The 23,238-nt window shown below is 41.7% G+C and overlaps 3 protein-coding genes and 1 pseudogene across 4 annotated transcripts; 2 read left to right on the forward strand and 2 right to left on the reverse strand.

The window, feature by feature from the left end:
* Positions 1–477: 477 nt before the first annotated feature.
* foxr1 (forkhead box R1) lies at positions 478–4,213 on the reverse strand. Of its 2 annotated transcripts, XM_030414723.1 has the most exons (7): positions 3,922–4,213; positions 3,738–3,830; positions 2,939–3,177; positions 2,077–2,139; positions 1,767–1,894; positions 759–991; positions 478–556 (listed from the first exon to the last, which is right to left on the reverse strand). In XM_030414723.1, exons 1-7 carry the CDS (start codon positions 4,040–4,042, stop codon positions 528–530), a joined length of 906 nt encoding a protein of 301 aa, XP_030270583.1. In that variant the 5' UTR covers positions 4,043–4,213; the 3' UTR covers positions 478–527. The 2 variants fall into 2 exon arrangements, with proteins under 2 accessions (XP_030270583.1, XP_030270584.1); XM_030414724.1 differs by lacking the exon at positions 3,738–3,830.
* An 878-nt stretch (positions 4,214–5,091) lies between these two features.
* Positions 5,092–12,135, reverse strand: LOC115580415 (V-type proton ATPase subunit d 1). The gene is made up of 8 exons (XM_030414721.1): positions 11,919–12,135; positions 10,305–10,476; positions 8,957–9,135; positions 8,747–8,826; positions 8,425–8,502; positions 7,070–7,246; positions 6,816–6,893; positions 5,092–6,341 (listed from the first exon to the last, which is right to left on the reverse strand). The coding sequence occupies exons 1-8, from the start codon at positions 12,043–12,045 to the stop codon at positions 6,180–6,182; spliced, it is 1,053 nt and encodes a 350-aa protein (XP_030270581.1). The 5' UTR covers positions 12,046–12,135; the 3' UTR covers positions 5,092–6,179.
* Positions 12,136–14,711: 2,576 nt separating this feature from the next.
* LOC115580414 (protein NLRC3-like) lies at positions 14,712–19,482 on the forward strand (annotated as a pseudogene).
* LOC115579670 (neoverrucotoxin subunit alpha-like) lies at positions 19,367–22,801 on the forward strand. Its single transcript, XM_030413249.1, has 4 exons — positions 19,367–19,383; positions 20,072–20,245; positions 21,373–21,419; positions 22,064–22,801. Exons 1-4 carry the CDS (start codon positions 19,367–19,369, stop codon positions 22,630–22,632), a joined length of 807 nt encoding a protein of 268 aa, XP_030269109.1. The 3' UTR covers positions 22,633–22,801.
* The last annotated feature ends 437 nt before the right edge of the window (positions 22,802–23,238 follow it).

Raw genomic sequence — 23,238 nt, forward strand, 5'->3', positions numbered from 1 at the left:
ATTGTGACATGTTACCAGTCTGTGCGAGAGGATGTGCAAGCCAAAGTAACACGTTTTTAAATTAGCTATTTGATCAGAAGTCTGTGAGAAAAATCACTGATAATTGGAGCAGGCTTGATATCAGCCCTGATAATCGAGTGCCGACCACGATCGTTCTCCAACCAAGTTATTTTTGTGCCTGGACATAAATCAAACCTCATGATGCAACTTTAAAAACAAAATGTATATTTCAACAATGATGTGGAGGCTGTACAGATGAATGAAGATGTCTGCTGAAGGGACGAAGTGTTGTTTTAACTTTGCAGACAACATGGAAAAGATCTTTTCACCAGATATTAGACGTATTCAGAGGTGTTAATTCAACTGATAACATCGTGCTGAGACCTTCACCTGATGAGTGAATCAACATCTCTTTAGGGATCTGCAATTATTCACACAAACTGAATACATTCATAAATATAAAAGCACAACGGAAGAAACTTTCTGCATGTAGAGTTTTATTATGCATTGATCTGATGCAACTGCAGTCACAGTGCAAGCAAAGTCCGTATTACATCTGAAACAAAAAGAAAGTTGGGTTTTTAGTTTAGTACAGTAATTGTAGTTACGACCACCTAAACCCAGACTGAGACAAGACAGATTATAACAATATCCAATTCTCTTAAATCAGCTTCAATAACATGAAGTTACTGTGGTTGGTGGCAGTGATGGCGCCTGTGTTTTGAGAGGCTGACAGGTGGATGTTTCCTCACGCTCACCTGGGTGTGCCATGCTCCTCTCCAGCTGTTTGAAGGTCTCTCCCGTCAGCGTGCGAATCTCGTCCTTCAGTCGCCGCTGGCCGTCCAGAGTCAGGTGCCAAAAACACGACTTCCTCTTGCCGTCTCTGCACAGTTGGTTGCAGGTTTTGCGGAAGCTGTTGTTGAAGCACAGGTTGTGTCGGATGGTGTTCTTCCAGCCGTCTGGAGCCGTCTGAAAGAACGGGAAGTTCTCTCTGAAGGAACACGAAGACACTAGTATTATTTTCTTTCCAGCAACTTCAAAACTGGCTGACAGGGTGGCATCAGATTAGTCGGATGATCATATTATATCACACATGGGATCTTCAAAACTCTACATATGATACCCTGAAACACATTGTCCCGAGGTCTCCTTAAAAATATCCAGAGCTTTGGCAGCCATCTCTCCTGTAACTCCACCACCATTCCCTCCACTTCCTGATATAAAAGTCAGGTAAACATGTAATGTGAAAGTGATGCGACACGTTACGTAGGAATGCTATTACGGTACGTAGCCTCCGAGATGCAGGAAGTCAGTCACAGTTGGGGGTCAGTCTTCATGATGATGTCATAATAAAAAGGTGCGAGACATTAATTTGAATGGCCAGGATAACTTTTATGTGATTGTTATTCAAACAGCAACATACTGAAGGTCAAAGCAGCCACATCCACCTCAGTAAACAGCAAGCAGACGAAGAGAGAGAAATCCACCAGACTCCCTTTAAAAAACTCTCAATTTTGTACGTTGGTGAGTTAAAAAAGACTTTATAAACTTTGTGAATCCTTGTGTCTGAAAAATTCTTAATTACTTGATCCTTCTTATAGATTCGGCATATGTTACAGCCTTATTTTAAGGGGTGCTGCATCCATGTGTAGCCTGTGTGACTCCTACAAAATATGAATACATCAGCGGTTTGCAAACATGTTAACCGTCAACATTTTATCCTGGTGAACATAAACCTGCGGGGTTCAAGCAAATCATCTTCTGACCTGGTGAAGTGGTAAATCTGCTGGACTTTGAGGCTCCCAGAATGGCTGCTCTTGAGTGCCAACGCGATGAGGATGCAGTAATTCACCGGCGGACGAGGCCAACACCCCGGCTTCAGGATCTTACTGTCCTGAGAACAAAACGCAAGAACAGAAATCTCCTTTTCCAAATAACTTAAAAGTGCTCCAACTTTGCGTTCATGTTGAACCACATCACTCATAATAATCTGTATGGCCTGTAAAGAGGTCATCGTAGAGGCTCCCCACAGCCCACTGAAGGCGCCTGGTCCGGGCTGCAGCCCAGCGTTCTCACCTTAGTGGTCCTTCCCTTGCATCTGTTCTTGGCTGGTCGACAGGAGACGTCGTCATTCTGGATCTAATCATCAAAAGATGGAGAGATTACATCAGTAACATAGATAAACATGGCTGTGGACAATATTTTCCTCTAAAAATGCAGAAGAGGGGAAGTTTAAAGTAGCAAAGAAAAATGTATGATTTATTGTGATTTTCACCTTTAGTACTTTTTCCTGTACTGAGGCAGCAGCCATGTTTGTTGTTGGTGTGTGTTGATTGAATTTAGTTCACTGAGCGGTTTAAAAACAGAAAACTAAGTATGTAACATCTTTACGACAAACTGCAACTTTCTTTTCAGAAAACCGTTGTCATTTTTCTCTTTCCTCACCTCGGCGATAACATTCACTGTCTTCTGTCTCCTATGGATCGTGTCATGCACCTGCATCCTCTTTGCTCTGACGTCCTGATGTCAAATAAATTAACCGAGTAAACCACAAAAGGGGCAGCGCTGATAATACAGCGGCAGTCGTAGAGACAGGAAACACATGCAGCGCCTCATCTCAGAGCTCCTGAGTGCACAGGCAGCACTTTTCTGCCTCAAAGAAACACTAAGTGGACAAAGGACCTAAAACTGTTCGACTCAGTATGGACAGTCTTAAACAAATGATCAAAATGGATACAGCAGAACCAGTGATACCATCTTTAAGTCCACAAAGTCATCTGTGTGAGATCTATTAGATTGCATGCAGCCACAAAAGGCTTTATGCTACTTTCCTCACATGCAGTAGAACTCCTGACGAACTGTAAATGTACTCTAATGTGCCCAATTGGTGGAGTTTCCCTTTAATGGTCCACAGGGTGAGTATTGATGTGTACTGTACCATGTACTCAGTGGAGGAGGACACAGAGTGCAGCAGTTCCTCCTGTAGAGAAGCGTCATGACAGGAAAACAGGCGGAGCTCTGTGCTCAGCTGGTGTCGGGTCGCTGCAGGGTCCAGGGGAGCCGTGTGGATTTCCTCAGCAGGTTCTGTCTGCAGATCTGCCCCGTTTTCTCCGTACTGGATCGGACAGGCGATACTGGGATTGACCAGCAGCCACAAGTTTGGCTTCACAAAGGTGTCTGACAGGGAAAAAAATTAATAAAATCAATGCTAACATTTCTATCCCTCTGACAAACAAGAAAATATTGATCAAAAGATTTTGAAACATTCACAAATTAACAAAGCTCATTGACAGAAAAGGTGAAAATAAACTGTTTAAGTTAGCATGCTAACCAGCTAGCCACCTCCCAGCCAGGGCATAGTGAGCTAGACTCAACAAGCGGTCATCTTTGTGGTGCGTTCAGGAACAGCTGGGACAAATCCTACTGATTCTACCTTTAACTTTTAAAAGTCTTTGAATTCTATTAATATGACGTAAGCTTCAGTTTGCTTTGACCACAAATGTCCTTCAGAGGGAGACTTTTTATTTGCCTGTACTCTATTACTTTTACTGGAGTAAACAAGTTGAATCAGTACTTCTACTTGAGTAAAGACTTTTTTGTGCTTTTGCCACCTCTCCTAGAATATAAGAGGTTTGGAAGTAAAGACTTCCATAACTGTGGATGAAATAACTGCTGGATATTCAGGTCGATCCACAGACAGTCACTGAATAACAGGTTTTTTTCTCCTCTCGGCTCACCTGACGATTTATCGTACCAAATGAATTCATCTTTTCTTCTGGAGGCTCTGGCAGAAGGCCTCTGGACCACGTACTGATCACTCAGTTTGTCATCTGTCATCAGAGATACGTTCACACTTTGGTTGTTTGTGCTGTTTTGAAATAAATGGGAATAAAATTACAGAGAACAGAAGAACACAGTCACCGTGGTAAAACTGGTCTGTGGTCGTTGCCAGTTTCAGCTCCTTGTCCATGTCCCAGTCCGTCAGGCCGACGGAGCAGTGCAGGTCGAAGAGTCGAGCTTTGGTTTTGAGCTGTAAGGTCATGGTTGGATGTGTTTTTCGAGGGTTTGTTTCCTCTCAGTTTTCCAGAATCTCTGTGATGAGAGTTGCAGGTTTGCGTTGTGCAGGCTGTCAGTACCACATCTGCAGCTGGACAGCCTGATTGGACACAATCAAACCTAAAGAGTTCAGGTGTGCAGAATCACTCGACCGGAAGACATTTGTGCCTGCAGCGAGACTTGAATCTAATAAATGTGAATTTGTAGAAAATGCATGAGACTAAAGTGAGTTTGATTAATGAAATGTTTCCACCTGTTCTGATTGATGCTCCACATTAAGCTCAGGTTTATTCTTTAAAGGCACAATATGTAAAAATTGACTGACTTTGTCTACAGAATGTGAAATTATAGCAGTTTTGTGTACATGTTTATGTATTGTGTTGCAGAGATGTGTGTCCCCACAGCACCACGATCACTTCACGACTAAATATTTTCACACTATAACAAGGTACTTTTCTTTTTTTCTTTTAACAATATACTTTTTATCTTATTATAAATACATTTCATATTTATAACTTGCTCATATAACGTGACAATATCTTATATGTTCGATATATATCTTATATATGTCTTAAAACCACCTTGTGATATAAACTTTTTTTAAAATTACAAAGCAATGTTGGTCTGTTGTTGTTTTTCTGGCATTGCTGGAACACAGTTTTATATTAGCATGCTAACATTAGCATACAGCAGCTAATAACCCCACCTCCGCCTTACAGAGCCGCTTGCACGTCCGTGGACTGTTTGACACTCGGATTATATTTCATATTTACGGCTGACTGTTCTTGAATCCATGTCAGGCAGCTGTGGCAACATTTGCTTCAATTGCAGACATTTTTATTAAGACAGCACTCTGTCGGCTTTTATGTCTGCAGCAACTGGCTGCTGAAGGAATTTACAAACTGAAGGGAAAAAAGAGATTCACTCCTTCCTCTGAATTACGAATTTGCTCCCTTTAGTCTTCTTAAACGTTCCTATGTCTGTTGCCTGTATTAACACGACAAACCAGTTGAAAATATTTCTCCGGAGCGTTTGTGCAGTTAAGTCCGTTTAATTTTCCGTCACATTTACAATACACATTTCACAAGTAAGAAACAGATCAAAACGGCAATAAATCAATTTTTACAGCATGAAAAAAAACAAAAAAATCATATAGTCATCTTTAAATATCTATATATCTTTGTATACTTTAAACATTACGTCTGTCATATACTCAACTACACTTTGCCTCGATCCAGTACGCTCATTTACAGAAACTTAAAGAGTTCACGCAGGAACAGGGACGGTGACGACTGGAAGTTCCTGTTCGGCGTTTTTGTATTTAATTTTTTTAATATCCAACAACAATCTAGTTAAGACAGCAATCACACGTTTTCACTCGTTAGTCTTGGGGGGGGGAAAACTACAGTAATGACCAGACATGCTGACAAATTCAACACTAAAACAGAAATAAATACAGGTTATACAGAACCTGGTGGAGGCTGATGCTGAGCAGAGGAATGTTTTCATGAAGTTCATTAATGTTTTGCTTTTTACTGATTTTTGTCGGTCATTAATTAAAAACATACAGTATGCTGAACCTCTAATTGTTTCATGTGTCTGGAGATGGTTAGTGTTTGCTGCTCGGGGAGTTCAGCTCTTACAAAGCTTTTCTGTCCTGGTGTCTGACGGGTTAATTCCTGGATTTATTAAATTGCAAATTCTTCTTCTGTTGTATTTCACCAGCTGACGCGTCGGGTGGAAAGGGCGTGTCGCATGAAATAAACACAATGTGCGTCAGAAAGTTTGGACAATCGGAGAAAAGGGTTTGAAAGTCAAATAAGTGTCCTGCTTCACCCGGTGAGCTGATTTAATCCAGCACTGACCGCCTCTGTTGGATCACGTGATTCTTCTCCAGTTTAAAACTACATTTAAGTTGATTCTTTTTACTTTCTGAACAAGCCCGGCTGGAACTCGCATTACAACAAGAAAACCAATTTACACCTACGAGTGAAGAATTTAGCATCAAATCATCAGAGCCTTTAACACCGAGGTGTGACAGGAGACACGTGGGACTGAATGAAATGTTGGAGGGAAGAAGGAAAAAGAAGAGGAAGATGGAGCGGAAGGAAGGAAGAGGAAGCTCAAAAGATGGGAATGTAGTTGTCGATCTTAGCGCGGTGCCGCTGGGCGATGCACTCTGCGATCCAGACGATGTTCCTGCACTCCTGCTCCTTCAGCTTGACGTAGGCGTAGAAAACACTGAAGTGGAACTGGTTGAGGAAGGCCAGCTTGTTCAGCTTCACCTGCAGGGAGGAAGAGGAAGAGGCTGATGAGTGCACAAACACCACAAAGCTGATAATGACTGATACACTTCTAATAACCCTACTGACGGGAAACTACCATCATTTTCACACCGCAGTAAAGAAATACCAACGCAAATCATTAAGAAAAGGTGTTCCTGTTACATAGTTTGTCCAAAGAGTCGAGCTTTATACATCTGACAATCTCAAGAAATCGCTCCATAAGATAATTCTTCTTTTCACATCCTACTGTATCCTGACCATTCATCAGTCTTTAGTTTGTTGTCCTTGTTCCGAACTGTGTGTCGAAGCAAATCTTTATATTTAAGAAGCTAGAACTAGAAAATGTTATATCCAATAGCAGCCACAAAGCTTCTGTTACCACATCTAAAAATGCAAAATATGTATTTACAGACACAGACAACGTACGTCTGGTGTGTTGTTAGGTGTGACTGTATGTCTGGTCATGTGTTTCACCTCGTGCTCGAAGAAGCGGTCCTCCAGCGTTTTGTCGCCTGGGTTGCTGCCGGCACCCTCGAACAGCAGCTTGTACTCCTGAGGACCAGAGTCAGGTTCAGATTAATACAACCAAGTGTTTCACACCAATGAGACTAAGAAAAGCAGGAAACTGAAGACACACGAGTTAACTGACCGGCTTTGTTTTGACTTTATATACTATGATGGATACGAGCTGTGGTAATCGAAGCAGGCTGACGGCTTTTGGTACTTACGGGATAGAAATCAGCGACGGCCTTGACCTGCTCGTAGTCATCTGCCCGGGCCAGCTGAGCAAGGCCTTCTGGGTAAAGCTTGCCGCAGTGGGGGAAGAGCTTGGCGCGGTCCTCCTTGGACAGCTCTGTGCCGAACGAGTTGATGGTGATGATGAAGGCTCGCCTGTCGGCCTCGAACTGCAGCAGAGACGGAGGATCAGTGGAGCAAAAACACAAGCGGCTGACTTTCATTTATTCTTTAATCCAATGTGAGAAAGACGCAGCACGTCTATATTCACACAGATGAAGCCGATTTCATGAAGGGTGCATCAGCACACAGAGGTCACAGGTCGGGACGAGTTCAGTACAAGAGGAAAACCGCAGAAAAATCCCAAATGCATGAAGCTACGTTTGCTTTCATTCATTTTGAGACAGTAGTGTACATTAGGGCGGTAACGATACACGTATCGAAGCCGAAATCGCGACACTCAGATCCACGAACCTGTCTCACACTGTGAGAGGCCAGTCCAGATCAGCCCTATGAGCTGTAAGTAACACCACATTAACACCGCAGCGGTCATTCTCCGCCGTTGTTCGTTCACACAGAGCTAAACACCGCTGTAAAGATGAACCGCTGTGTAATTCACACAGAAAGCCGGCGCTGCGGCTCCTAAAGAGACGTGACGGTACGCGTCATGATGATGACGTGTGTGTTTTCAATCAAAACCCGACGGAGGCTGTCTTCCGGGGTAAAGTTCACTGAAGTCTCGGTCTGGAGGGCTGACCGTCGCAGAGATTTTTTTTCATCATAAACACTCAGTGAGGTAAAGTTTTTTTTTGCCGGCGACAGGCGCTGTTTATCGGGCAGAAATGTGACGAGGAGTCTGTAGGACGGGCGGGAGGAAGGACGCTTCTCCACGTACAGCTGTGGTATTTTCAACTTGTTGCCAAAGGCAGTTACAGTTACTACGTTACCTTAGTTTGGTTCTGTAACGTTGTTTTGTGGGACATTTTTCTGTATTAAGTTGAGTGAAGGATCTGTGCAGTTAACAGACCATCAGATAGACACGCCCTCCACAATACTGCACCTCTGATACTATCAGACAAGTATCATATACATAAGTTATTGAAATGTTACATAAATAAAATGTTTAATTTAGAAAGAAAAAAAAAATTGCGGTTTGTATCGAACCGTGGGTCAAAAATCGTGATACAAACCGAATTGTGAGTTTGGTGTATCGTTACAGCCCTAGTGTACATCATAGTCTGTTCCACCTGAGATAGTTGGTTCTGTATATGGTGCATTAGACACACTTCAAGTCAATACAATGCCGATACAATATCGATATAAGTGAGAAGAAAATAAATAGACTCACCTCCAGAATAGGACACATGGTGTCAGCTGTGGTTCCTCCGAGGTTGGAGCAGAACTTGTAGAACGCCTCCAGATAAGCCTGACAGGAAGTGGATCAACAAGTGTTTTAGGAATAAGATGAAAACTAAGCTTCATGAAACAATACTTCATAATCATAATCATAGATAAAAGACAGAAATTAACAAAAGGACTTAAAATAATGAGATTTATAAAGTCCCGGCTACAGTCCTACATTTAAGAAAATGTTCCACTTTACATTCCCCCCCCCCCATCTTATAACAAGGCAGCTAAACATCCTCCAAACTACTCTGATCACGCTTCACCTTGTAAAGTGTGTTACGTATGATTTCAATGTTCATCTCGTCCAAGTCCTGCTCAGATATGCAGTCCTGGAAGAATGCAGCTGAAAGAAAAACAGAGAAAGGAGGAATGCTTGAATGTTTCTCTGGTGCCACCTCCTGTCCTGCAGGAGTCATTACTGTTCAGTTTCCACTTCTTTTAATAAACAGCAGTGTGTATACGGAGGTACACACCCAGCGGCGTGTCCACCAGGATGGCGTTGTAAAGCTCGGCGGGGGTCTGGGCGATGTTGACCGCCTCCATCTGCTCGAAGCTGCCCAGCGGGTGACACTTTGGCACCAGCTCAGAGATGGCACGCTGGTGGAGGGTGCCGGTGATCAGCAGGATGACGTTATCGATCATATAGCTGTACCTGGAGACACACAGCAGGTGGGGAGGGGATGTCACCACAGTTTGCCTCTGATATCTGTCTGGTAGCAGCCTTTTAATTATTTTCCCTCATTTGTTTTTGTTAAAAATGATGATTATTGGGGCAGATATTCAGCAAAACTGATGCAGCATCCTTCCTCTATTTGTAGTCACTCAATGTCCCGCCCACAACAATATGTGATTGGTTACATGAGTGAAAGCCAATCATCACTGAATAATCACAATCTGTAAAGTACTTAGTTACATCAGAAGATGTGCAGATGATACTGAAGCTACTAATACATTATTTGATTTATCGTTACAGCTCTACGAATCCTTTTTAAATTGTTTTCGTCTCTTCTTTTTGTCTTAGGGTTTGTTTACATTAATGTAACTTATAAATAAAATGATTTAAAAGAAGCGACCATCAGTTCCCAGATGTCCGGACACACTAACGAGTTCTCAAAGTCGACCCTGATGCAGCCGCAGCACCACAAGAAAAAACAAACAGGTGACTTAATATTCACGTTTTAGCAGCCTCACACAAGATTGTGTATTGAATTGAACTCAAACCAGTGGCTGTCGGGAATCAACTGGAAAACTTAAGGTATGCTTTGTGAAATCGTCATCAGTAATGTAAAGTATGTGTAACTTGATGCCGATAAAATATGAGCAAGTTCATGTTGCTTTCCCAAGAGATTATTCAGATATGGAGCCGAACGTTGTGTCAGAACTTGCTGGAGGGGTTGGATATCTCATCTGGCCGGGGAACGTGTGGGGATCCCTCAGGAGGAGCTGCAAAGCATTACTGAGGGTAGATAAGTCTGGAACACCCTGCTAAGTCTAATGCAACTGCGACCCAGCAGCAAATATGGATGTTTGTTAGTTTTTTACCTTATTTATGTCTCATGTGTTTCTCAAAGTTGTGATAAAAAAGTTTGGGCGGGCCTGAGGACATATTCAAAATTCAAACTCTGCCACGTCATTCTTATGTTTGGGAACAGCTGGCGTACACTGTCTCTTCTATAGAAAATACTTTTAGGGAAGCATATCACACCAAGACACCAGAATATTTGCAATATCTGCAACCTTAAAGCTACATAACAGCATATTCACAGAATGTTACAGATCAAGCAGTTAAATATAATTTCAACAATAAAGCTTTTGACATACGTGATGAAGTCCATGAAGCTGGCCAGCGGCTCGTAGGACTGGTTCCTCATGTGGCGAAACTCCACCACCATCTTCTCCTTCAGCTTGTCGTCGATGACGGACACAGTGAGGGGAGAAGCCTCGTTCGCCAGGAAGCTGCCATAGTCTGTGCTCTGCAGGTGGAGCTTCAGATCTGCAGGGGAGACACACGGACGGAGAACGTACAGATTCACTACGTGTGACAGAAAACCTGAAATACATCTGAGCCCCCCACTGTGCAGGTGAGACTGAACCAGGTAGTTTTTGTCATTTTTAATTGTTTAAAAATAACATTTCATCTGGACCAGGGCAGAAAATCAGGCAAAACATAAAAGCAGTTGATGTTGAGAGACGTCGACAGCTTTCCATATTTTAACACCGTGGTCTCAGATGTTTTCTCTTTGGGCAGCCATTGTTTTAAATTTCCCTTCATTTCAGTTAATTGAGAAACAATCACAGTGAACATTAAAGAAGCATTCTGTACATTGAAGATCTTCAATGACTGATTTTTGGATGCCTAAACGAACTTAATACACTTTGTTGTCATGACTGAATAAACCCAAATAAACAAAACTGACCTTATAGGACACAATTCAATACTGCTTTACTTTGTTTATATGTGGCGGACCCTGCCACCTTTCTAGCTTCAAGCAGTGTTCTGGGACCTTATTTTCCTCTGAGAACAGCTGGTTTATTTACTTGTGGACCCTTTGCATTATTACCTCATTGGTATTGTAAATATAAACATTCTCATTTTGAATTTCGTATCCAAAATTTCACGGTGCCCCTTTAAGTTAATGTTATAATTTTTTCTTATGTGAAAACTTTTCATAAATACGACAACTAATAATCAAAGTACTTGATGTTAGAGGATATCTATCGTGTCTTATTTTTACTCTTTGACTGGTGATTTGCAGAAATAAATAAATCCAGTCTGAGAAGGAGAGAAACATCTGAGAGAAGGTCCACAGTATGGTGAAGTGTAGTTTTAATAAGAAATAACAGTAACTCTTGACCTTTTACATCCTCTTTACTGTAAGATTGCTTCTCAGAAATTTACAGCAGCTGTCTTTATATTGACCAGAAACAAGCAGCCAGTTTAATCGTTATTGAGCAGAATCCATCTGTGTCAGTGCTAACAGAGCTAACGTTAGCTAAAGCTACTCAAACATGTCATTTAGTCACAACTGTTCTGTCTAACAGCAGTGAACAACCTCTTCATGAGATTATTTCACTTCCTCTAAAAAGCCCATCATTGATCAACAGACGACAAAACACTTCTCTGCATTAGCTTGGCATATATTAGCACGAAGCTAGCTAGCTAAGACTGACAGGCTTGATAGCTAGCTGTAAAAACAAAATATCGAACAATGTTTCACCTTTAATTGTTCAACTTATCGACAGGAAGCTTAAGAACGAGCACTAAATGACAATAACACAACGCAGAGGGTCGAACAGTTCGATTATAAGGAGTTTTGTCGTTGATATTATTCGAGCTAACTGACGTTAGCGCTGACAGTGACAGCTTGTGTTAGCCGGAGGAGTTAGCTCTGGCAGCTAGCTACTAGCCGTCAGCTAGCATCGGTTTGAACTCACCTTCGAGGGTCTCACACTGAACGAGGTTCAGATAATCCGCCTGCGACAGTATCCCGGCTTTAAACCCCCTGACCAGCCCCTCCAGGTAGCCGTTATCAACGTTAAAGTAGAGCTCGGAGAAAGGCATCCTGTCTGACCGTCAGATCGTCTCTGCCGCAGGAGAAGCGTTCGTCCGGCTACTGAGCTAGCATCAGCTGACTGAGCCACGTGACCGTCACCTGACCACGCTCACAGGGTGTGTGCGTGCGTGCGTGCGTGAGTGTGTGCGTGAAAGCGTGTGTGTTTGTGTGCAACACAACTCTACTATATGAAAGATCATAAATCATAAATATTCCCGTTGTGAATTAAAATAATGAGATGAGATGTACATTTATTATATATAATTATATAATTTTATATTAAAAATTACTTTTTATCTAATAATTTTGAGTTTTCTCTGATAAATTAGTCTTTTATCTTATAACTATGACTTCTATCTCATAATTATGACTTTTATCTGATAACATTTACTTCTTTTTGATATTTCTTTCTGTTTATCTCATAATTTTTAAGCTCATAAATGATATTTTATCTCATATCTATGACTTTTATCTTGTAATTATGACTTTTATCCCACATCTTTTACTTTTAATCTCATAATTTTGACTTTTCTCTGATAACTTTGACTTTTTATCTCATAAATATTATGTTTTATTTCATAACTGTGACTTTTATCATATAATTATGACTTTTATCTCACAATATTTACTTTTTAGCTCATAATGATGACTTTTATCTTCTAACCTTTACTTATATCACATAAATATGACTTTTAATGTAATACTTTTTTCTTTTTATCTCATAGATACGATGTTTAAATCATAATTGTGACTTTTACCTTGTAACTTTTACTTCTTCTGACATAAATATGATATTTTGTCTCATGATTATGATATATGATAACTTTTACTATTAATCTAATAATTTTTATCTCATGACTGACTTTTTATCGTGTAAGTTTTACCTTTAACACGTAACTTTGACTTCATATCCCATTAATATGACTTTATCATATACCTATGACATTTCATCTCATCATTTTTACTTTTTATCTCATGAGTCTTTTTCCACAAAACTTAGTTCTCGTCTTTTTCACTCCATACACAAACAAACTGACCTGAGGTATATCAGGTATAATGGCAACAACATGTGGAGCGATTGTAAGAATTCAAAACAGATGAGTGTGTTATCATGTGACTCAGCAGCAAGACGTCAGGTGTTTATTGGTTTTCACTGACGGTTAACTGAAGGTCAACAATTCTCTGGAAGTCAGGAATGTTTCTCGACTGACTTCAAGTCCAGTTGCTTATTTTTAAGAAATGAAATGAATCCTAATTACAGATCTTAAGAGTAAATAAACAACATTTAGTTTTAAAACCTGAGGGGTGTACTGCGAAGCCAGTTTAGTGGGTTAGCGAGGTATGTTGAGTCCAAAGCCAGGCTTCCCTGTACTACGAAGGTGGCTCTCTTTTAACCCGGCTAGATCACCATGGTAACTTATGCTTAGCTCATAACCTGGTCCCGACCAGGTTATGTTCAGAGTTTCAGCTTAAAATCAGCTATAAAAGAGCCGCTGTTTCACTGTGTAACTCATTCGGAGATTGCGTCACCATTCATTGAGAACCCGGTGGACCTGGGAGCAAGAATAATTCTGGCAGCACTACGACGTGAGCGGCTTCTTCGAGATCGAGCTGATCCGCTGGCATTTCCTGATGAAATTCTCTATGAGCGATATAGATTTTCAGCCGAGGGAATACGGTACATTTGCTCACTTATTGAGCCGAGTGTCAGGAATGCCACTGAAGAAGCTGTGCGCTCACTGTCGGGCAAACTGTTTGTGTAGCCCTTCATTTTTTTGCCACAGGAACCTCCTTACATTCAGTTGGTGATGCAGAAAATCTGAGCAAGAACACACTGACAAAATGATGGGGCAGCTTGGCTACATACCACTCTGAATGATGTTTTTGTATTTGGCTCTAACTTGCTGCCATGTCCGACTGCTGCTTCCACATCTTAATAAAATGCAATATGAAATATTAATTAGGCCAACCTAGTATTTATTTGTCACAGATAATGAGTAAAGTTAATTATTTCTTTGATGTGGCCATGAATAAACTGATGAACTGATCAATGTTTCACCCGTTGTAGGGCAGTGTACACCCAAACACAAATCTTACAGGCTTGAGCTATTTTCACTGTCAAAAAGGTCTTTATTGTCATTGTACAGGGACAGTTGCTACATTTGCTTGTTCATCCCGACACAGTAATACGAAAAAAAAACACTGAACATTTATAGCCTACGCACACTCAGCCTCGCTTTCAATAAAACACACACGCGCATTCTATAACTGAGATCTGTAAAATGTGAAAACAATATAGACATCATTCAAAAATGAAAAAAGATAGTTGTTGCTTCAGTGTATTTATTTTTTAAATTAATGAGGGTTAATATGTAAAAGTTGCACAATGTTGAGCTTTCAGAAGTTAAAACACTAAGGGCTTAATATAATATTGATCATAATATTAATCACTGTTAACTTACGCATTTACACGGTCAGCAATTTTCTGCCAGCAGCCTCCCTCGCTCTATTGGCGGCGACAGTGTTACTTTCTGATGGTTTCTTTGAATTCTTCATAGTCCTGCATAATAAGAATCTGCTCATCTTGAGTAAAATATGTGGCCCGGGATCGATCCATTTTCGCACGGAAGTAGAATAATATGACGTCAAACGCCCCCTTTTATGTGTACGCGCGCAGAGCACAAAGCAGAGAACCGGACTTGACAAAGTAAGTTGATAACCACCGTCGCAGTACCGTTTAACTCTGTTTAGGGACTTGGGGCTTTGTTGAGCTGCAGCCTGAGCACAAAGCCTGGCTATGTTGAGCCCCCTTCGCAGTACAGGCCTCTGATCTGCTTCATAAGGACAGCGTGAGTGTGGTTAATTGATACCTCCTCATAAACACAGTGGTATGAATTATCTACAGCAGCACAGGAGGAGGTGATTTACCTCCAATCATTGGAAATGAGTGAAGTAAAACTACGTCATGTGATCTGGCACACATTTGTGGCCGGACTGGTTAGTTGAACTAAAGTTAAGAGGATATAAAAGAGATAAATCCCAGACGGGCACACACTCAGGAGCAGACAGAGACCGAGGAGAGTGTTTTCATGATTCTCTACAGCGTTTCTTAATTAAATAATTTCTTTTCGGTTTGGCAGGTTAATGCGCTCGTACTGTGACTCATCAAGGTGTAAACTCCAGTCTGAACGTGTCAGAGGAGGAGAAGGAGGTGGAGGAGGACGGGGTCTCAGCCTCTGACAGTCAGATCAGAGATAAGAGGTAAGACAGACACTGTTTCTGACTCTTTATGAGCATTCACTATCATAAAATCCACTTTCTTGTGTTAATGTTGAAGCCCGGTGAGGCAGCAGACACCAGACTCACCTGCGCCCACCTGTGTGTCCCTGAGGAGTGATCACTCTATGTTTGAACCCATTGACTTCAAGGATGGAGGCTGGTCTGATGAACAAAAGTAAGTAGTAAGCAGGGCAGTAAAACATACACACAGACACTTCTGATTCATCTCCCTTGAAAATAACAATAATATCTGTTTAATATTTTCTATTTCTGGCTCTAAACAGAGTTCATTATCAATAATCACTCCCATTTTATTCCGGTTTATTCATCTTTCTTTGTTCTGAGTTGCAGCTCATTGAACCAGGAGCAAACCAGCTGTGCGTCCGAAGATGAGTCCGTATGGTTCAAGGATGCAGAGCCGAGGTGAGAATTTTAAGAACTAGTATATGATTGTATGAATCTACTGACCTGCAGCTGAGGAGGAGTTTTATGCTCATCCCTCCACCAATCCTTCAGCCAGGAATCTACCTGCTGTCCTTTGTCCTTCCATCTATTTCTGCCTCTTTACCACAAGAGTCCAACTCAGTGTTTGCACCTTTGACTTTAGCCTAGAGGAGGATTTTAATGTATGAACAAGGTCGTTGAATACCAGCTGGTCCTAAATACCATCTCTGAGCCGGGCTGGCGTCATGCAAAATACCGTGGCCTTCATTTACCCACTGAGCAATACTTTATGTTTCGCATTGATTGAATGTAACTAAGTACATTTACTCAAGAACTGAACATTTATTTGATATCTTTAGTCATATGATGTATCAGAGCCAAACTACAGCTTTTTATTTTACGTGCAATCCGATGTAAAACAAATTAATAACTAAAATTCGATTAGGGCTGTCAAAAGAACTGAATAACTACTGGTACTTTTACCAAAGCCATACTTTTACACAATATCTCTATTTTAAGTGTGACTTTTGGGTATTTTCTACAACACTGATGTTTTGTATAATATAGATTATTTACTGGTACATGATCTTGTGAATGTACTTTACTGCACCGCCAATATTTGTGTCCTTGTACTATGTATACAGAAGTGAAGGATTATAATGTGTGTGTGTGTGTGTATGTGTGTGTGTGTGTGTGTGTGTGTGTGTGTTGTTAGTAACAGACCGGCCCGGCGGCTTCACATGAACCTGGACTCCACTTTCACGGTGTGTAACATTTTACCGCATCATGAGCAAAAGTTATATTCAGTGCTCTAAAAATAAAATGTATCCTGGATTCTCATTTTTCCAATCACTTAAAGCCTTCTTAACGTCCTCCCTCTGGAAAGTCTCGAACATTCAAACCTGTTTGATTACAGCGTAAGAGAACGACGGTCTTTTACTGTTCATAAACTGGCTGAGCTCTAAGTGGCTTCACTGTCATTGATGGGATTTTCATTGTGTCACATGAGGAAGCAGCTGTATCGTGTCTCCATCAGCTGAAATCAACAGCAGATGTTTGTGGTCAGAGAAACACTTCCTGTTCAACCTGTTAAGGATCACATTTTTTGTGCCAAACACAGACTGACATTCATCACCTTTTTTTTATCAGGGTCTTTTATATTTTTGAAATAAATCACAAAAACAAATGGAACTTGAACAAAGGACAGATAAATCAAGTTCCTGTCCAACCCCCCTGTTCCCTAAAGACACCTGTATAAGCACGTTCATAGAGATGAGTTCACAGGTCGTCATTAGGGGTGTAGCGATATCCCGGTATTGACAAAAACCATGAGATTAGTCAACGACCATTATTGTTGAGACGTCAAAAAATACCAAACCTTTTAAATGAGACTCAACTCTACATGATCTTACTAATTGCTCCTTTGTCTTTGCTGTTCTAGCTGCTTGAAGAGAACATTGTGACTTTTGTGAGGAACGAGCTGAAGAATTTCAAGAAAGTTCTGAGTCCAAAATATCCAGAAAGCTCAGAGAAGCCAAGAGAAGAGGAGGAAAGTGTGGGAGGTGACGAAGACGAGCTGAGCAGCAGCAGCAGCAGCAGCAGAGATGCATTTCTGAAGATCACACTGAACTTTCTGAGGAGGATGAAGAGGGAGCAGCTGGCTGACTCTCTGAAGAGCAGTAAGATGCTTTTAAGATTTAATTCCTGAATTCACGAGGCACTAGTGATGAGCAGAACAGGAGCATTAAGAACTGTATGCATTTGTCAGAAGGTGTTTTATTTCACATGTTTATCTCATCCTCCATTGACCGACATTATCTGTGGTTGCAGAAACTCACGCTGCGACTTGTCAGCGTAAACTAAAGTCGAACCTAAAGAAGAAGTTTCATTGTTTGTTCGAGGGGATTGCAGAAGCAGGACACCCAACACATCTGAACCGGATCTACACGGAGCTCTTCATCGCTCAGCGAGAGAGTAGAGAAGACGATAAGCACGAGGTCAGAAGGATAGAAGCAGCATCACGAAAACCGGCACCTTCAGAAACAACAATCAGATGTGAGGATCTATTCAAACCTTTACCTGACAGAGATGAACCAGCCAGAACTCTGGTGACGAAGGGAGTGGCTGGCATCGGGAAAACAGCCTTAACTCAGAAGTTCATCCTGGACTGGGCTGAAGACAAAGCCAACGAAGACTTACAGTTTATCTTTCCATTCACTTTCCGAGAGCTCAATCTGATGAAAGAGAAGAAGTACAGCTTGGTGGAACTTCTTCATCTCGTCTTCACTGAAACTAAAGAAGCAGGAATCTGCAGGTTTGAGGAGTTCCAGGTTTTGTTCATCTTCGATGGTCTGGATTAGTGTCGACTTCCACTGGACTTCAACAACACTGAGATCCTGACAGATGTTACAGAGTTGACTTCAGTCGGAGTGCTGCTGACAAACCTCATTAGAGGCAAACTGCTTCCGTCTGCTTGCCTCTGGATCACCACACGACCTGCAGCAGCCAATCAGATCCCTCCTGAATGTGTTGACGTGGTGACAGAGGTGACTGGGTTCACTGACCCACAGAAGGAGGAGTACTTCAGGAAGAGGTTCAGAGATGAGGAGCAGGCCAGCAGAGTCATCTCCCACATCAAGACGTCACGATGCCTCCACATCATGTGTCACATCCCGATCTTCTGCTGGATCACCGCTGCAGTTCTGAATCACGTGTTGAAAACCAGAGAGGAAGGAGAGCTGCCCAAGACCCTGACTGAGATGTACATCCACTTCCTGTTGGTTCAGACCAAACAGAGGAATGTTAAGTATCACAGCAGTGCGGTGACGGATCCAGTCTGGACCAAAGAGACCATGAATACCATTCTGACTCTGGGAAAACTTGCTTTTGAGCAGCTGGAGAAAGGAAACCTGATCTTCTATGAAGCAGACCTGAGAGAGTGTTGCATTGACATCCACGCTGCTTCAGTCTACTCTGGACTGTTCACAGAGATCTTCAAAGATGTGCATGCACTGAACAAAGAAAAGATGTACTGCTTTGTTCATCTGAGCATTCAGGAGTTTCTGGCTGCACTCTATGTCTTCCTGACGTTCACCAACACCGGTGTCGATCTGCTGAGAGGAAGCTGGACAGTCTCTATGCCTTTACAGCATAAATCCAACTTTAAACACTTCTACCAGAGAGCAATGGACAAGTCTTTACAGAGTCCAAATGGACACCTGGACTTATTCGTCCGCTTCCTAATGGGCTTTTCACTGGAGACCAATAAGACTCTCCTCCGAGGCCTGCTGATAAAGAAAGGAAGTGCACTTCAGGCCAACAAGATGCTGGTGCAGTACATCAAGAAGAAGATCAGCAACAGTCCTTCTCCAGAGAGAAGCATCAATCTGTTCCACTGTCTGAATGAGCTCAATGACAACTCTGTAGTGAAGGAGATCCAACATCACCTGAGATCAGGAAGCTTCTTTGAAAACAAACTGTCTCCCTCTCAGTGGTCAACGCTCGTCTTCATTCTACTGTCATCGCAAAACAATCTGGACGAGTTTGACTTGAAGAAATTCTCTGCGTCTATATAATCCCTTGTTTGTGCCTCTGATTCATGTCTTCATGTCACTCCGCGAACAGTCAATTCATTTGTCACGACGGAACTTCATTTGCCCAGTGTTAGCAGCAGGAGGACGGTTAGCTCACCTCCCAGAGCTTCGCGCTGAATTGCTGGAAACTGATAGTGGAACAACCTATATTTTCCTGCTTTTTTGTCCTTTGCCAATCACACCTTTGTTAAGTGTTAAATGATAAAATAAGGTGAATGAAATATAAAATAAGGGACATCCTGGATCTGTTTCTTTGCTCTTCTTAATTTTTTTAATGTATTAGAGAAGTATTTGATCAGGACTCGGAATTGGTAGATACTCAAAATCAAATGACTCGAACTCGGACACGGGACTTCATGACAGGACTTATAGTCTATTATGAAGCTTGGTTTATCTCACATTGCTAAGTTGATCATCATAATTTTACCCCAGGGCCATCATTACAACTAACCAAAAAGTAAATTTCTTTTCTTTTTTTTCCAGTTTTCTAACACAGTGTGGATAGATTTAGATAAAGTACTTAGTTTAGTTAAAATATTCCCTTTCACAAAGTTAAACACATGTTAGAAAAGACAACATCTTTCATGTGCTTTTTCAAAGTTGCAAACATGACATTTCAAAAATATAATTGCTCAGTTGCAACCATAGTCCTGGAGCAACATTAATTATCATTATCGACACCAACACGGTGACTGAAGCTCTGTGTATGTGTCTGCAGGCTGTCAGGCTGTATGATCACAGGAAAAGGCTGTTCTTTGTTGGCTTCTGCTCTGAACGCCAACCCCTTTCATCTCAGAGAGCTGGACCTGAGCTTCAATCATCCAGGAGAGTCAGGAGTAAAGCTGCTGTCCACTGGACTCAACAATCCACAGTGGAAGCTGGAAACTCTCAAGTAAAGTAGATTATTACGGATGCATTAAAAGGGGGAAACATGGTCAGTCGAGCAAATGGGTAAAATGAGCCACCCTTCTGTATCTAGGTGTTACACGTGCCCTCCCTTTCTCCTCTTCTCCTCTTCTTCTCTTCTCACCAGGTGTGTGTCTGACGAGGGTGATTATCCTGTTTTCCTGCGTCTATTTAAGAGACGCTGGAGGTGTCGCTCCCTCTCTGCTCTTCACTTCCTCTCAGGCTCCCGTGCTGTCCGGTTCCAGGCTGTCTGTGATCAAGGCAGTTTTTGTTTTGTACTGTGTCTGTTTTCGGGGTATTAGTTTGGTAACTAAAGTTACTATTTATTTTACTTTAGGGAAGGAAGTCTGGGTCCTACGGCCCATGGCGTGGCTGGCCCGGACTCCCTTCATTCTTATGTTTCTTTTTTGCCAGACCTCCAGACTCTGGTAGTTTGAATTTTTGGTTGATTTATTTTTGTTAATAGAATTTTGTGCTTAAATATATATCTTCGGGTTGTGACTCTTTGATATGTTTCTGGCCACAGAATGAGTCATCTTTTATTGGTGGCCATAACGCTAGGTAACCATAAATAAACTTAGTCATTTGACTGCTAATTTAGGAAGGACACATCACATTACTCACTTGATGTTGGACTGAAGCAAATGCAGAGATGGTAGTAAACCAGAGCAAAACAGTGACTGCTGTCATGCCAAGTAAAAACAATATGAAAATTGTATGAAATTGTGTTGTTCTTTGAGGTCAGATTGTTTATTCAGTCATAAATACAAAGAGTCCTTGTTTATTTAGTTTGTTTAGGCATAAAAGTAATCAATCAATGAAGATCTTTCTTTGTTTTGTCATATACAAGTATTTATCCATGGCTGTTCACCACTAGAGGGCTCCCCTGCTCATTTTACCCAGACCTGAGGGCAGTTGTGTCACAGGACAACGAATTTGTGTTGGTCATTGTTCCAAAACCATCATAATCAGATAAGTTGTCTTCATTTCCATGGGTACACAACAACCTGAGGTATAAATAGTGGCTCATCTTACCCCTTTCCCCCCCTACCCACTGTATACTGCATGTGTTTGTGTTTGTGCTCATTTCTAATTTCCCTGCTTCCTCCACAGGATTGATCATTGTGGAAAGTGTCGACTGAAACCGCCACCTCTCAGGTGTAAGTTAAACTTTTATAGTGTCACTAATCAGATTATAGAAGAAGAATCTTTATGAACTTAATGAACAACCGGTACTGTGCATTTAACCCATCCCGAGGTATCAGTGGGCAACGTACATGACAGACAAAGTACGCACCAGCCCCAGATCTTAACAAGAGGTCAAGGGCACCACAACTGATGTTCATTTAGTAAATGATGGTCCAATTTGAAGTAAAACTGATGATAAAGCAGTCCCCAACCTAAAGTCATCAGGTTCTCAGCCAGATCAAAAAGAATATCCTCCCCAGTTCCACCCTCTTGTCCAAAGATGGTGTTAGCAGGGTTCCCACTGTTTTCTAGAGATCAATTTCCACAACTTTTTCAGTGACGCTCGTTCTGGTAGGACCGACAGGGGCGTGCCCATACATTATGTTCCTTAATGTAATTACAGTGTATTATCCATTGCTGCCTGAACACCAACAACTGAATAGCATGAACAACCAAGCATTGCTGGAAGTTTCGTTTTCATTAAGAGCAACAGAAAAAATACAAAATCAAAAATAAGACCAGTCTCTTAAAACGAAATGAATTGAAAACTAGTCACAGTAGCAATCACCAAAAATCACAAACTGCTGTTATATTGTCTTTTGTTTTTCTCTGTCAGATTTCCGTCAGCTTTCTCTGGACCCAAACACAGCAGACAGAAACCTCTCACTGTCAAATAACAGCAGACAGGTGATGGTGGTTAAAGACAAGCAGCCGTATCCTGATCATCCAGAGAGATTTGACTGCTGGAAGCAGCTGCTGTGTAGTGAAGCTATGACTGGACGCTGTTACTGGGAGGTACGCTGGGAAGGAAGAGTTAATGTAGGAGTGACTTACAGAGGAATCAAGAGGAAGGGCGACGGGGACGACTGCTGTATTGGATGGAACGATCAGTCCTGGAGTCTGATCTGCTCTCCTCAGGGTTACACCGCCTGGCACAATAACACACCAACAGACGTAGAAGCACCTCCGCCCTCTGAGTCCAACAGGTTAGCAGTGTATCTTGACTGGCCTGCTGGCACTGTGTCCTTCTACTGTCTGCTCTCCATCGCCTCCTCAATCAAACATATCCTCCTCCACACCTTCCACTGCACATTCACCGAACCACTTTACCCAGTTTTTGGGTTTGGACGAATGTTTGGGTTTGGGTCTCGATCATCAGTTTATCTGACACAGATGGATGAATGAATGTGGTCCCTGTGCAGAACAGTTGGGCCTGCAGTGCTTTAAAACAGGCCCATGGTGCCGCAAGAGTAATTCTCTAAGTCTAATAATTACTAAAAATTCTGAGTTCAGCAGGGCGCCGACCCTGGTGCTGCTGCTTTACATCATGATCAAGTAAAAAAACCTTTTTATTTCCCAGAGGCACATTTTTTTTTTTTTTTTTTTTTTTAAGGCTCAAGTGTTTGTTTTTGAAATACTCATTTTGACCACAAGAGGCTGAAGTTCACCACTACCCCATGTCTTAAATAGGATGAAATGTTCCTCCAGGTGAGTTTTAATTTCTCTCTGCACTCAAAATGAATATTACAAAAACAAACAACAGCTACAAAGAAAACTCTTGAAAACTCACTCTGCTTCACTCATGAATAAAGATGATCACTGTACATATGTGCACAGCAACAACATGCAGCCATTCCTGTGTGCTTCTGCCTCTTGATGTTTTCTTCAAGTTACATAATGGACGTCAAACTTAAATTTCCCCCTCCAGCGCTTTTCTTCTTGTCCCTACAGCTGAATGAGCTTTCACAGTTACATTCATCCAGAAACAGCTCCACTCCCTCCTGTGTCAGG

This window comes from Sparus aurata, chromosome 4 (genome assembly GCF_900880675.1).
Source record: "Sparus aurata chromosome 4, fSpaAur1.1, whole genome shotgun sequence".
NCBI classification, from domain to species: Eukaryota; Metazoa; Chordata; class Actinopteri; order Spariformes; family Sparidae; genus Sparus; species Sparus aurata.